The sequence below is a fragment of the Peromyscus californicus genome, unplaced genomic scaffold (genome assembly GCF_007827085.1).
Source record: "Peromyscus californicus insignis strain IS unplaced genomic scaffold, ASM782708v3 Scaffold_24__1_contigs__length_46423439, whole genome shotgun sequence".
Lineage (NCBI taxonomy): Eukaryota > Metazoa > Chordata > Mammalia > Rodentia > Cricetidae > Peromyscus > Peromyscus californicus.
In genome coordinates, this window is record NW_026294535.1 from 33,625,933 (window position 1) to 33,641,183 (window position 15,251).

Consider the following 15,251-nt stretch of genomic DNA (forward strand, 5'->3'; position numbering starts at 1 on the left):
GTGGGTGTGGGTGTGGGTGTGTGTGAGTAAAAAGACAGAAAAAGCCATTTAAATAGTGCTTGATAAAAATACCTAAACTCCCTCAATATATTTAATGTAAACCTAAAAAACTATCAGTTCCTATGGATTATGAAAGTTAAAAACGAGCTTTTAACTAAGAGAGAACTTGTATAAAGACAGCTTATTAACTAAAATACTTATATAACATTAATTTCCTTTTTAAAAGCTTTAGAATGACAACTGAGAGAAACCAGTACTAAACTGCTTTGTCTTAATTACTTGGTATTCTTAGTTTAAATTTTAATTGCCTAAGTCTCTTTACTAAATCCAATACGGACTCTGAAATGTTACACATAAATACTCCTACAACTGGATTGTATCTGCTTCCCAATTTGAACCATTTCTGTTGTACAGTTTTGTTTCTTTTTACTTCAGGATGGCATGAAAAATGATCCACATTAAAGCAAAAGCCATGCTCCAGATTCCGAATTTTAATCTTTCCGCAGCTACCAAGCACATTGTGCTACGGTGTTCTTGGGCAATCCTGGGGCAGCAGAAGCCCCGGGCGCAGATCCCAGCCATTCATGCCACCACTGGAGTTAACAACTAATATGCTGCAGAGGACTTGTCTGCTGCTAAACTAGGGCGTTCAGGAGATTAAGTGCATTAAATGCATTTCGGACTTAACATTCTCAGTTTAGATTTGCTAATGCAAACCCATTTAAAGTTGAGGAGCATTTATCCTGGTTCCCGAAGAATCTTTAGCTAATTGTTAAAATGAGAAGAAAGCAACTAACTTGGTAGGGCAACTAAAAAGAGGACTGTCGATTATTTTACCCGGAGAGGCCAAGGTCCTGCCGATGACTTCCAAGTCCTTCCTCACTGGCTGGTCCCCGCTTTTCCCAGTACTATCTAATCACTGTCCTCCTTTCCCACCACACTTCAGCTAGGCTTGTGACTTCTTTTAAATCAGAAGACATCTAGATACTCCTGGGGCATTATGAGACAACAGGGTTAGCTGTTCTTTGTGGCTGCCCCTTCCCAAGGCCTTTCCCTTGGACAAACACAGGACCACTCCTTCAGGACAGGCTTACCCATTTACTGTCTGAGAAAAGAGACATGCCGCCTAGTCTTTCAGTTGCCCATGTATCCTCCACACATACTTGGATTTCTTCTTCTCCATAACCTGATCACCAACTACCACAGTATTTGCCATGCACAGTTACATTCTCTTAGAACAGTGCCTGACACTAAAAAAAGAGCTCAAGTCAAATTTATCAAATGAATTAATGAACTAGAAACATAAACTACCCAACACGGTAAGTAAAATTCACTTGTTTTGTTTGACCTATCCCTACAAAGCAAGCCACTCATTTCAAATATAACCACATATCAAACTGACTAGAAAGCCCTCCAAACACCCTAAGCTCAATAATGAAACAGATTCTGATTTTCGTGTCTAGTATCTCCCCCAACATTTTGCATTAATAGTTGATACAGCAAACTACTCAAAAGTTCTCTTGAAACTTCTACACTATTAAATTTAACCAGGTAAAAATCACCTGACCAATCTTGAAACAGTATTTCTGTATATTACTTCACTACATATTTGTGTGATATTGAATATTATTTAACTCCCTCTCCTGAATCATTGAATGATGCTCAGCAGGGTACCGGGCTAGGATTATAGCCTAGTAGTGTAACTGTCTTTATTCTTACCAATAAGAATAAAGAACACAAACAGAAAAAGGACTATAATTTGCTTAACAGATTATAAAATTTTAAAAATTTCAGAAAATTAAAAAAATATGAATATAAAAATTATCATTTATTTTTAAATTTAGTATAATTTTACACAACCATATTCAGTATACAATTCACACATAGTTGATATGATACTAAATTGACAAAAGCGATGTAAGGAGAAAAATCATCAGGAAGATACTGATCTGGGGCTGTGGTGTAGGGCTCCACAGTAAAGAGAAAGAAAACCCTTGATTTGATCCTCAGTACAGCAAATACCTACACTAACGGCAAATATCTGCACCAAGCTAAACAGACTGACTTCGTCCCTAAATCCACGATCCAGTACAGTGACAGGCAAAAATTAAGGTAAAATGACTAACTGCATGTTAGACGTCTCTAATGAAATCCAAAACCTGAAATTCTCTAAAATCTAAAAATTTTTGAATACTTATATGATACTCAAAAAAAAAAAGCTTCCAATTTTAGAAAATATTTGCATTTCAGGTTTTTCCAATAAAAGATGCCCAACTGCTCAAGTCTATGTCAGTATTCCAAAAATATAAAATAGCAAGCATTCCGAACGAACCCCATCACTTTGGACACGAGATCTGCACCAAAAGGTGCGTGATGAGGGAAAAAGAGATTGATTTCAGAGAAATGTTAGCTGGTTATAATCTACTCTGAAGGTAGAAGGCACACACTCAACATACTGCAGGGTATGCTAAATGCTACACAGACGTTATTTCCTCTGCATTCTGAGGGAAGGATCTTCAGAGCTGGAAAAGTAGACTAAAGTCAAAGCTATACTTAAGAACCGGAGCTACTACTCTAAGTCTCCAGGTCAGATTCATATACATTATTGCATTATGAAGACTTTCTAAAGAAATGCCCAATTATACAAGGAAGAGGGAGAGGGAATTTTCATCAGTTAAACAGTGAAAATTCAAATTAAATGCTCAGTAATTAAAAAAAACATCAAGTCAGTTGTGGTTTGGCCATTAAGAGTGATCAGGACAAATATGTAACATTAGAAACTGCTCCTAATCTTAAGAGTTTTTGTTATGTTTTATTAAGGTTCTAAAAGACCCAAATTTCTCTACAAAAATGATGCATTTTTACCTTTCCGGCAACTTCAAACACCATTTCAAAAAATTTATCTTTAATAAAAGGGCAGCACTGGCTATCTCTAGAAGGCGTTTCCCCTTCTGAAATACATTCCTTAATCCTTCAAATTGCCTACATTACCCTGTATGACTTAATCAGGCAGTTTGGAAAAGTAAAACCAGAGCGCTATACACACTTGGTGGAGACAAATAGTGCTTGCCACACTAAACAGTACACTAATCTAAGTTGCACACTGGGGATGATTTTCATTGTCCTCTTTTCCTAGTCCTTACTTTCTGCCTCCTCTGTGAGAAATAATGTCGTTATTACTTTTTACTGTGTGCCTTCCTTAGCAATCACTTCAATTTTCTACAGCATGTAAAAATTTTAAAAATCAATACTTAATAGTAACAATTCATAATGCTGCAACAATATACATCTGCCCACAAAAATCTAAACTTCAGATGGATAAATTACAGATTTATCTTTAAAAGTAAACCACAGGGGCTGGAGAGATGGCTCAGAGGTTAAGAACACTGGCTGTTCTTCCAGAGGTCCTGAGTTCAATTCCCAGCACCTACATGGTGGCTCACAACAATCTGTAATGAGATCTGGCTCCCTCTTCTGGCCTGCAGGGACACATGCAAACAGAACGCTGCGTACGAAATAAATAAATGAATCTTAAAAAAAAAAAAAAACTTTAAAAAAAAAAGTAAACCACAGAACTAAAAATCGGCACTCTCCAAGTATATAAAAACACTTCAAATTATCAACTTGAAAGCTAGAAATTAAGAAACTTATTTTCCTGAATCATCTAATAAATTTATCAGAAAAGATACAATTTTTAAAACAGCATTTAAAGTTGCCGGAAAAGCAAAACTCCTATTATAGTAACTACATTTTTTAGTGCCTTCACATTTTAACATAGACGCTATTTGTCCTAGGCTGGTATAATACAATTAAAAATAAAAGCCTTATTAATATATTGTGGGAACATAACTTTATCTGAAGAACTAATTCTCTAGTTAATACTCATTTTTTAAAAAATGCACTCAAGAATCTTAGACTAAAGTGGGCAGACAAACAAGTATGATGCTAGGGCACACTGCTGTGCCTGATAATCCTTAGCAAAACTATGACAGTTATAAAAAGGTCCAAGATTTTCAGGTAAAAGTATACTTCCTAAGTTTTATAAATATATCTTACAAATAACTTTTAGATGTGTTCTCTTTTATTTTAAATTTTGTCTTTTTAGGCAAAAAAAAATCTGATTTGAGATTCTAGTTTCTGGAGTTTTAATTTTTTTTTAAATACAACAATATAATATGAGAAAAATGAGAAACCCTAACAAGCATGTAAAAGAACTAGATTTTCACCAGTATGAAGGAACTCACAATCGTCATTTTCCAGATTCTGTGATTCATTTTTCTACTACAGCTATTTGGTACTATTCTGTTTTCCTTATATGGTATTTATTTTTAATACTTCAAAACTCTCAGCACCCAAAAGAAACCCTCAAGATGTAAGCAGGGATAAAAACCAGTTGTGTTATTCAGATATATTCCATATACAAGGAATATACACAATGGTTTCAAACCACTGCACTGAGATGCTCTATTTGTAAATGATAAAGGCTTCTCTTTTTAAGGAAAAAAACAAGCACAAGATAGTATCTGTGGCCAACACAAATACAGTTACAAAAATCTAGACTAATCAAAGAATACTCAGGATGTATACTCCTCAAGAAGGAAGGCTTATGTCAAATAACATTCCCATACAAAGTACCAGCACTTTAGCATACAAAAACACAGAAAATAGTTAAGTGGCTAACTTAAATGAACACTGCAAAATAGCTTTGCCTCTCCAATGACCTTTAAATTCCCCTCTCCCAAAGTCAATCAGCTGGATGTTTAAATAAAGTTCCTAAACGGCAAAGCTGCAAAGGAATACAAGAGCATCACAATATACCATGAGTGAGGACACATCACCCACCCATCTTTAAAGAAACAGTAGTTTCAGTACAACTCATCAATATCACACTACTTTCAAAATGCTTAAGTTAACCAAATTTCCTTCCTTTCACCGGAGCCATCAGCAATACAGGTAGCAACACACTAGCAACAAACTGAGGTTCCTCAATACTAATAGATCTGCTCCAGCACATAGCTAACAAAACCTATCTTCTGATTCTAAGTGTGGAACCTTTCCAAACATTACTTCATTTAAAATGACCCATTAGATCTCTCTATGTCAACAATTAGGGAACCCTTTTCTCGGTGCACTAATACTCTTTTGTTGTTGTTGTCCTTTTTCTTTTTTGGATTAGCTTCCTAAGTGATGGATTTCATTGTGGAATTTTCATCCTAAGTGGTGGTGTACTTTTGTTCTCATTCCCAGCCTTCCCCCACTGCTCTTTCTGGTTCCTTTCCTTCCTCCAGCCAGCTCCCGTTAGCACTACTTAACACCCTATCCCATTAGCCCTTCAACAAGTATTTGAACATGTCTGTTATGTGCTGTGCACTGTGCAAGGTGCTTCAGAGAAAGCAATGCTAAATTAAAGTACATTTCCTCACATACTACACATCTCACTTCACCCCGTGTGTTCGAAACACAAATACTACACATCTCACTTCACCCGGTGTCATCGAAACACAATTCTTAGTAGGTAGGGGGAAAAAAAAAAAAAAAAAAAAAAAAAAAAAAAAAAAAAAAAAAAAAAAAAACATGTCTATTGAAACCTGGGGCCTATGCAGGATTGTTTGGCTCGGCCTGGGAGGAGGTGACTAGACCTACCTGGACTGAGTCTACCAGGTTGACCTCAGTCTGTGGGGAAGGTTTTGCCCTGGAGGAGATGGGAATGGGGGGGGGGGGGGGGGTTGGGGGGAAGGTGAGGGGGACGGGAGGGGGAAGAACAAGGGAATATGTGGCTGATATGTAGAACTGAATTGTATTGCAAAATAAATAAAAGAAAAAAAAAGTAAGACTGTACTGTATTTGTTTACATTTAAGGACTCGATACAGAGTTACACTCTGAATTGTAGCTAGTTTCCATCTGCTTCAGAAATACCTTCAATGTAACAAGTACTTCCAAAAACATACAAACACAGCACAAGAACTTTCAGTCCTTTCTTCAGTCTATGAGGCAACTATTGTTGCTTATACTCAACTGAAAAATCAGAAAAATGAAATTTGGAGAGGATAAGTCACACAATAGTTGAGTCAGAACAGTGACTTTTACTCAGGATGACTAGTCCTAGAGATTTTTGAAGACCCACTTAAAATGTTGTCAAATAAGAACATTCAAATTTTGTGTTCCCAAACTTAGTATGTTCTCTCCATTTATATAAAAAATTTGAATTATGGCTTTGGCTTATGTGTATCACAAAATTCTCCAAAAGATAAAAACTACCAAATTTAAAAGTCCTTAACAAAACCTTGCTAGTATTAACACAAAATGCTTAATATGTCCAACAGAGATAATATAATCCTTCAAAACTGACAATTATACCATGGATTTTAACATTTTAATTGTCAGATGTAGAATCTAAATTTGCCTGAAACAGATAGTTGAATATTTAAAAGGGGGTGGGGGGAGAGACATTAAAAAACTGGTTAGTGACTCCAATATTAAAGATTTTAAAAAGACAAGGTCTCTTACATGGTGGCTACATCATCTCCTCAACTAACCTGTATGTGATCCCAGAATTCCATGAAGCACTATTCGCCCCATTTTGGGAAGGCCAACTCACCCTTCAGAACCTAGGCAAGCATCATTTCCCTGAAAGCAACTTAAGTAACAAGGCTGCTCTCTCTACCCTACAATGTTTCTATAGTATGCACCACAAATCTTTCTCATGCACTTAAATCGTGAGAAATTATTCAGTGCAAGAATAATAGTGTGGGGCACACAGTAACAGTTACTGAACAACTACTACTACACAAGAGGGCCTTATTAACCATGAAAACACAACTAAGTTCTAAGGAATGCCAATGACCTAATATCACAAAACCAAAAACCTGTAAATGCCTTCATTATTCTAAGGAGATGCAAATCAGGTCATTTTATATTTGTTCTCCAATCTAACTTTCTATAATATAGACAGACCCCAATTCTGTCAGATCCAGAAAAGATTTCAAGGCCTCTTAATGAAAAACAATGCCCAGTCCCCACACAGCCACTGAAACTTATTAAAGCCTACAGGATCTACTCTTAGATCCATTAAAAGACAGGATCATGTCTTAACCATTCTTTCCTGGTCAGAGTGCACCTTGTTTATGCAAAAAGCATTAACTGTTCATGAAATTTGTTGATCGCTTCAGAGCATGCAAACCTGATCCCACCTCAAGGCCTTCTACTCTTTCCTCCTTGTACACCTTTCACCCCTATTTCTGCATAGCTTTCTCCTTCTATTCTTTTTATTGAAATGGTGCCTCACACATCGCAGGCCGCCTCTCAACACTATTTAATCTTATTTCAGCCAACACTAGTCAAATGCTGTTCCCTTCACAAGCTCTAACATTCTGAAATGACTTGTTTTTATTTCTCCTAATACTAATCAGGACATTAGCTCATAGGTAGACACTTATATAGATCCCTAACATACACTCAGCACTGATAATGTCTAACACTGAGCAAACAAACATTTGGAATGCCAATCCAGTAAAAAAAAATTTAGTTTAAATTTTAACAATTTTTATCAAATTACTTTTTTAAAAAAGGAAATTCTATGAATTTTACATCTATAGAAGAAAAGGAAAAGTCTTAACATCTTCAAAACACAAAATTTAAGGATTGGAAGCAACCAGGAAGATTATGAAGTCCAATGGTTTTTCAACTATGCTCAAACACTTTTAAGTGTTTCACAAAATCCCTGAAACATGGGTCACCGTTCTTTACACATATGTACATTTGAAGACATGACTACACACACACGCAATTCATGCTGAATTTGAACACTTTGGAGGCTGCTAACTCAACTGCATGGCTAACCAGTTTTGCTGCAGACCTCAAAGTTTTGCCTGGCATGCCTAAGAATACTCCTGGAACTTCTCCTAAGACAATACAGATCAGAATGGTTATAGCTTATTTAATTTCTCACCAGACATGCTTACTCATACAAAAATCATAAAAACTACAGCCTCAAAGCACTACTTTGTGAATACAAAATTAAGGTGAAGCTCAAGGCCTATCTACTCAGCAGATCATCTCTCAGAACCATGCACTAGGGAAATGTATAAAATGTGTCCTCAAAGACTGATCACTGCCTATGCTCACTTCAATATTATTACGTGTAAGTCTTCAGAGTTTCTCAACTCATGTTTATAATTTTTAAAAACACCAGTAGCTGTCGAATACTGTCAGGGCATCCAGTTTGAAACAGAAATTTGCTGCCACTCTCAAACTTCTCCCAATGCAACTAACTACCCTACATTTACAAGATGACCAGATACAACTGAACAAACCATCCACTTACACCTACTTAACTTGAGAGACCATATTTTTCCTAGAGTAACTAAAAATAAGTGAAAAAATGAGACTGAGTCTAGACTGATGAAAAAGACCTCCGTAATTCCCTATTTCTAATACTAATCTAAACAACTGACGGTGCTGTCTCCATAAATGTCAATGTTAAAATTTTAACTATTTCTAACTTTAACATCAAGGTGACTACCATACAAAACTAAAATGCTGTGAAAGTACTTTGCTAACTGTAAAAGTATTTTTAAAATATGAGGTAGTAATGCCAAACAAATGAGACCTTTTCAATGACATGGTAAGTTCATACTATTTTCCTGATCTATGAAAGACAAGTAAAAAAACTAAGATCTGTATGCAGAGGAATCATAATTTACAATGTAAAAAGACAAAAAAGCTCATTCCTAGCAGCTATGACACCAAACCAAATGTTCCTCTCCCAAACACACTCTTACATAATCAGTCATTACATTTGGTCCAGATGCTTATACACAATAGTTATATTTCTACGCCTGATATATAAATGGAAAATGGTTTATCAGTATGTTTGGTGAGGAAAAAAGGCAAGTCTATTCAATGCTACCCAAACTACCCAAATATACAACTAAGCCTGTTTATCATTTCATGGCACAATGAAATTTATTGAATGGAGACTTCTTTTCTTTTTCTCTTTGAGACAGGGTCTCAATGTGTAACCCTGGCTGATCTGGAACTTGCTACATAGACCAGGCTGGCCTCAAACTTCCAGAGATCTATCTGACTCTCCTGAGATTAAAGGTGTGTAACACCACATCCAGCTTAGTGGAAACCGATTTTCACATTAATATGCTTCAATCCAGCAGAAGCAAGAGAGAGTATCCTGAGTACTAGATCATATTCCTTTAAAAATATTCATCCTTTGGATCTTTAGTAACTCAGGTCTCTGGGAGACACATACTCAAGCATAATATAAGAAAGATTTCTGCAAGTCAAGCATGAGCGTTTCCACTAAATGCAGCCTGGGAATCATTTATCCTGCTTGTTTTCTGTATCTCTAAAATGGACCCAAGCTGGCTCACAGCTTTAAGGGTCTCTCATTCAAACTCCGAGAGGCTAAACCAGTTCTCAAACTTTCAGCCTCTCAGCAGGACATGGGGTACCCACCTGCAATCCTACAGCAAGCTGCAGGACAATCAGGGTTACACAGTGAGACCCAGTATCAAAAATGCAAAAGAAACACCTTTACAGATTTTAGAAAAGTAAGATAACCTATACATCACATTTCTAACATCAAAATATTAAAAACTAGAGTGAGGTGTAATTTGGTCAAAAGGAACAATTCTAGCTGAAATTTCCTAGATGTATTTTTAAAATCAGATTTAAAGATATATTAAAGCATCTCACCTAGCTTTCCTAAGAACCATGATATTCAAACTAGATAATTATATGATCAGTGTAGCTCAGAAACAGAACACTTGCCCAGTATGTGTCAAGGTCCTGGGTTTGATTCTCAGCCTATCAAAAACAAAACAAAGACTAGAGAATTCTTTGGGCCAGCTATTAGGGAGGAAAAGGTAGGAAGAAAAACAAACAAAAAGAATACAGCATCAAACAGCTTAAATCTAGTAGTCATGGCTAAGTACTGTAAATACAATTACCTTCTGAGTACTGCATGTCACCTTCCACCAAATACTTCGGCCATGCAAAATACAGCCAGAAATACAGATCCAAATACCCTGCTCAGAAGTAAAATACTATCAATACTGTACTAACATTCTTTCCAAAGTTCCACACAAACTCCACAGACAGATCTCAAGAAGCTAGTTACCTACTTTCCAACAGGTAAAGCAGTAAATTAAGAATAAAAAGAGATTAAGAAATGAGGCAATAGAAGATAACTACCCATCATTCCAAACAACACTCTTGCTCTGTGGACTGGGAAACAGATCACTGAAAACTGCTAATCCAGCCACTATTTTGCTTGAAGCATGTTTCTTGAGAATCTACTAAATATCAAACACACAGAAAGTACCAGCGTTGTCAATGTAACCAAGACACTTAAGAGTCTGTGTTGCTAGCACTCAGATCTGTAGAGTTCTGGTGGAGAGAGGGATCAAAGGGAAATGAAGCTCATCGTGACAGACTCAGTAATGGTAAGGCAGAAGGACTGGAAGAGTCAAGAAAGAGTTCAAGAAAATGACACCAGGTGAGTTCTGACTAAGTTTACCAAGCAACAGAATACTGACACTTAACTCTTCCAACACACACACAAACACATGCCTGCAAATATGTTCAAAAATGGACTTAGACCCTGAGTTTGATCATATACAAAATGTGTGTCTAGCAAAGGAAAACTTTCTATTTTTTCTAGACTGCTCAGTCTTGCATTTGCATATTGTATTAGCCATGTACTCATAACGAAGTTCAGACAATGTAACCAATTTATCACTTCATAATGTAGCATCCCTCCCCTATGAGTTATACACCAAGGTATCTGCATCTTCATTTCAGGAAAAAAAGCTGTCAGAAAACATAGTAAGAATTCTATTTCTAAGCCAGGTGGTCACTCGGGGGATAGAGGCAGGCATCTCTGTGAGTTCAAGGCCAGCCTGGTCTACAGAGCAAGTTCCTGGACAGCCAAGGCTACACAGAGAAACCCTGTCTCAAAAAAAACCCAAACAAACAAAGAATTCTATTTCTAAAACATCCCTCATGTTGATAAGCTATACCAACATAATTTGTCCTAAGAATTGAAATTTTTTAAGTAGAAATCAAAGGACACCACACAGAATAACTACAGAAACAAGAAAAAAAAAAAAAAACTACTTAAATTGAAGAGTTCAATAAACTGATCCAAGGTAAAAATCATAAAATACTCTTACAACTTTAAACCCTAATTTTCCTTATAGTTCTTTTCAAATGTAAATTTTTCTACAATACCTATCAACTTGAGCACAGCTTTTTCCCATACTGAAAACGTTACAGTCAATTCCTTCAAATACCAAAGGTAGAAATCATTCCTGGTCAGGAAGGACAGTCACCTGAATCAACAAGAACTACTAGCATAGTCCTAGATCTTTTGACCCATTACTATTTGCAATCCCACTCCAATTACAGTATGACTCTAATGAACTCTGCCTCTAAAACTGCCCAACCTGGTACCTTGACTTACTGTGTTTTGTGTTATAAAAATCCACTAGAGGGGCTGGAGAGTTCAGAGTACTTGCTGCTCTTCCAGGGGACCTGAATTCAGTTCTTAGCCTCCATGTCAGGTTCATTACTAACTCCAGCTCAAGGGGATCTGAAGCCTACAGCCTCAGCCTCTGAAGACACTTGCACTCACATGCATACTATCCACATGCAAGTTCACACACGTACACACAATTTAAACAATTCTTAAAATACCTCTAGAAGTCCAGGTTATTTCCTAAAACTATCACTATTCTTGTAAAAGTTTTCCTCCAGTATCTACTCAAACAGTACATGGGATCTACAGTCTGCTTTAAAATGTGTGCTCTCAAGATGAACTCTTTACAGTTAAATTTTTCAAGTTTTTTATTATATGTAGTTATTTATTTGTGTGGATACCAACAGAAGTCAACTGAGCGGAGTTGATTCTCTTGTTCCACCATGTGGATCTCTGGTACAAACTCAGGTCATCAGGCTTGGTGACAAATGCCTTTCCCCAATGAGCTATGCCACTCATTTGACAATTAAAATTTTAATCAAAAAATACTACTTAACATCACTTCGAAAGAGTGCAAAATTATAAACTATTATTTATACTGATAACTACTATCTATTCATGTTTACTACATACAAAGGCCAAATTTTCTTATGAAGCAAATTTGTCAATAAAAAAAGGAAATAACTGTACTACTATCCCATGTAGTGTCAAAAAAAGTCTATAATGGTCCGTTAAGTTTAAGTATTGCTAGTATTAGCACCTACTTAAGAAATACAGAACAGGGTTACCAGTATTTCTAATTTACCAATAATGTATTTACTTTTAAATAAACTTAAGATGTTTCTTAGAAATCAAAAAGTATAAGCACCCACCTTTATATAGGGAAAATAGAGGTAATTATTTCTTTTAGAGAGCCTATCATTTGGTATTTTATTTCTTTTTTCTTTGGGGGGGGGTTTCAAGACAGGGTTTCTCTGTGTAGCTTTGTGCCTTTCCTGGTACTCGCTTTGTAGACCAGGCTGGCCTCAAACTCACAGAGATCGGCCTGCCTCTGCCTCCCAAGTGCTGGGATTAAAGGTGTGCGCCACCACCACCCGGCTTTATTTCATTTTCAAGATCAGATAGTTCTCAGATGAATGGGATACAAACCACTCACACAGGCACAATTTACTTCATTTTCCATCATACAAATTTATTTTTAAACATTTGAGAAACTGAATTTTTTAAAGGCTGTATTTACTATTATGTTAATGTGCACTTGACTCTCAGGCTCTAGGATCTGATAACATATCTCTAGACTGTATCATCAGAACTAAAGGGCTCTGCCAACACTCACTACCTTAACTTCTGTGTATTAATAAAGCATTAACAGGAATGCAAAAAATTTGAAATACATTTTTTTAATTTCTGGTCTAGAACTAAAAACTACGTACAAAAAAAAATCACTTTGAAAAAAAATGTCAAGGTTCCATTTTAATTAAGGATCTTGCAAAGTCAGCCAAAGTAAAAAGTGGAAGAAAATGCCTCTTTGTGTGCATTTTGAACTTTTCCTTTAGATTTAAGACAACAGCAACAAAAACTAAATAGGAGAGTGCAGTATCTAGTCCTTATTAATGATCTTGGGGCATTAAGAAATATATCAAAGACACAAGACCTGAACACAGGTAAGTACTTGAATGTAGACAATCATTTCAGTGTACTGGATTTTAAACAGCACTTCCAACCTGGGACAAAATTACCTTACAAAATTGCCAAAGATGAATCCATTGATGCTTGGAAAGAGACTGTTGCCAAATATACCAATTATTCCCCTACATAAACTTGTTATGAAAGTATACACTCTTTACATTTCTATCCCACTCTCGCCACATAAATTATCTGGATTTATTTGTTTGGGAAGAGAAAGCACTAGGGACACAATTCTCTATCTCTAAAATTTCTCACTATGGAGAATAACAGAAAATGTATTCAGTTTTGAACATTAAATATGCCCTCCCTTGTGAACAGATTTGGTTAACTCTGCATAACACTTCCTACCATTTGCCAAGAATCTAAGGATCATATTGCTGTATTTTATTAGGAACTGTCCAGAAGATTAAAGAGAATTCTTGGACCAAGAATTTTATGAAAATGAAGCAAAACACTCTTAACACTTGGTTTTCCAGATGTTGAAAAGTAGAGATGTCTCCTACGATTTCCAAGAAAGTGGTACCCTTATGGAAGAATTTCTTGGAGGTAATAACGTACTAATAGGGCGTAAGGTAAATGCCAATGACAAAACCTTTGAAATAATTTTACAAAAGAAAATCACAATTAGCTTTCCCTAAGGGGCCTACAGATAACAAGAGTTATAAAACTTTCTCCTGAACAAACAGTACCTCAATTAAGAACTAACGAGTTTCTTTTAACCCGACTTATTTCTTCTCTGAAACTTGGAAGTTAAGACCTAAGACAGCAAAAGGTAGAGAGAGGAGAGGCCCCGGCGGAAGTAGAAAGCAGGGCTCGCAACTTCACGGGCAGAAGTGTCTCGGGTTCCTCCGCCGCCCCCAGGACCCTCCGAACTCCAGTCTCTACACCACCGGGGAAGCTTCCCTCTCCGCGTACGGTGGCGGCAGCGGCAGCAGCAGCATGGTAGTTCTCCTCCTCCCTCCACCTGGCAAGGGCCTTCGGTATCTCAGGGCCTGGAGGCTCCTGGGGCCCGTTAGCCAGTCCGATGTCCCCATCGCTTCACACAAACACCACCACCCGAGTGGCGGAGGATGCGCGTGTGCTGCGAGAACGTGAAGAGTCAAGGACCAGCAGCTGCGGGGAACGTGGCAGAGCCGTCTACGGAGCGGCCGGGGCTCCTCGGATGCTGCTGCCGCTGCCGCCTTCTCGTCTACCCCAGGAAGCAGCAGCAGCGCGGCGGCGCCGGTGACTGCTCCGCGCCGGCGGGAGCCAGGGGGACGGAGTGCGGGGAGAGCCCCGGCCGCGGGCAGCCGGGACCGGGCCTGTGGGCTCCGGAGCTGCGGCGGCGGCGGCGGCGGCGACGGCCCGAGCACGGCGACGCTTTACGTCTTGTCCACCCCGCCACACACACACACACCCCCTCCCTCCTCCAGCGCCGCCACCCCCCTCCCCGCCCGCTCCGCTCTCCCTCTCTCGATTGGAGCCGAGACAAAAGCAACGGGAAGCGGCGGGCCGGGACGCTACCCGCGGGCCCCGGGCGCGACCGGACTAGCCCCGAGGCGTTCCCCCGCCTTGCGGGGGCCCTCAATCCGCCTCCCCCGCCGCGCACCCCGCTGCCAGACTTCCGAAAATTTGCCAAAAACTCACCGCATGAATTTTCTTGTCCCGCGGATCCAAGATGGCGACGTATCCACCGCGGAGGCTGCTGGGAGCAGGACCTTTACCCTCTGACCCCCGCCGTGACCCCCGTCGCTCCGGCTTCGCTCTCGGCAGCGGCAGAAGGCGGCGAGCAATGCCCGCCGAAGGGAAGGAGCGAGCGCTCGCCGGCACGCCGGGGCGACGGTGAGGAGCGCGGCGCTCCGCCCGGGGAAACCGTCCCCGCCGGGCTTACCGCCGAGCGTCCCGCCGGCCCCCGCGGAGGTGCGGCGCTGCCTCGGTGGCGGTTACGGAGAGCGGGGGAGGGCCTCTGCGCGGCCTCGACCGGCTTCCGAAGCCAGACCGCCACGCCGGCTGCGGGGGCGGGGGCGGGGGCGGGGGCGGGGGCGGGTGTGGGGGGGGAGCTGCGGCCTGGGGTCCGAGCGCGGCCTCCGG

The 15,251-nt window shown here is 39.2% G+C and overlaps 1 protein-coding gene across 5 annotated transcripts in view; it reads right to left on the bottom strand.

The window, feature by feature from the left end:
• Positions 1-14,924, bottom strand: part of Cnot2 (CCR4-NOT transcription complex subunit 2) — a 102,150-nt gene extending 87,226 nt beyond the window's left edge. The window contains exon 1 of one of the 5 annotated variants that reach the window (XM_052753408.1): positions 14,808-14,924. In XM_052753408.1, coding sequence (XP_052609368.1) covers positions 14,808-14,812 — 5 coding nt within the window. In that variant the 5' untranslated portion in view covers positions 14,813-14,924. Of the gene's footprint in view, positions 1-13,870; positions 14,485-14,807 lie in introns of those variants that run through there. The other 4 variants (XM_052753414.1, XM_052753410.1, XM_052753413.1 and 1 more) reach the window with 4 other exon arrangements.
• Between the last annotated feature and the right edge of the window lie 327 nt (positions 14,925-15,251).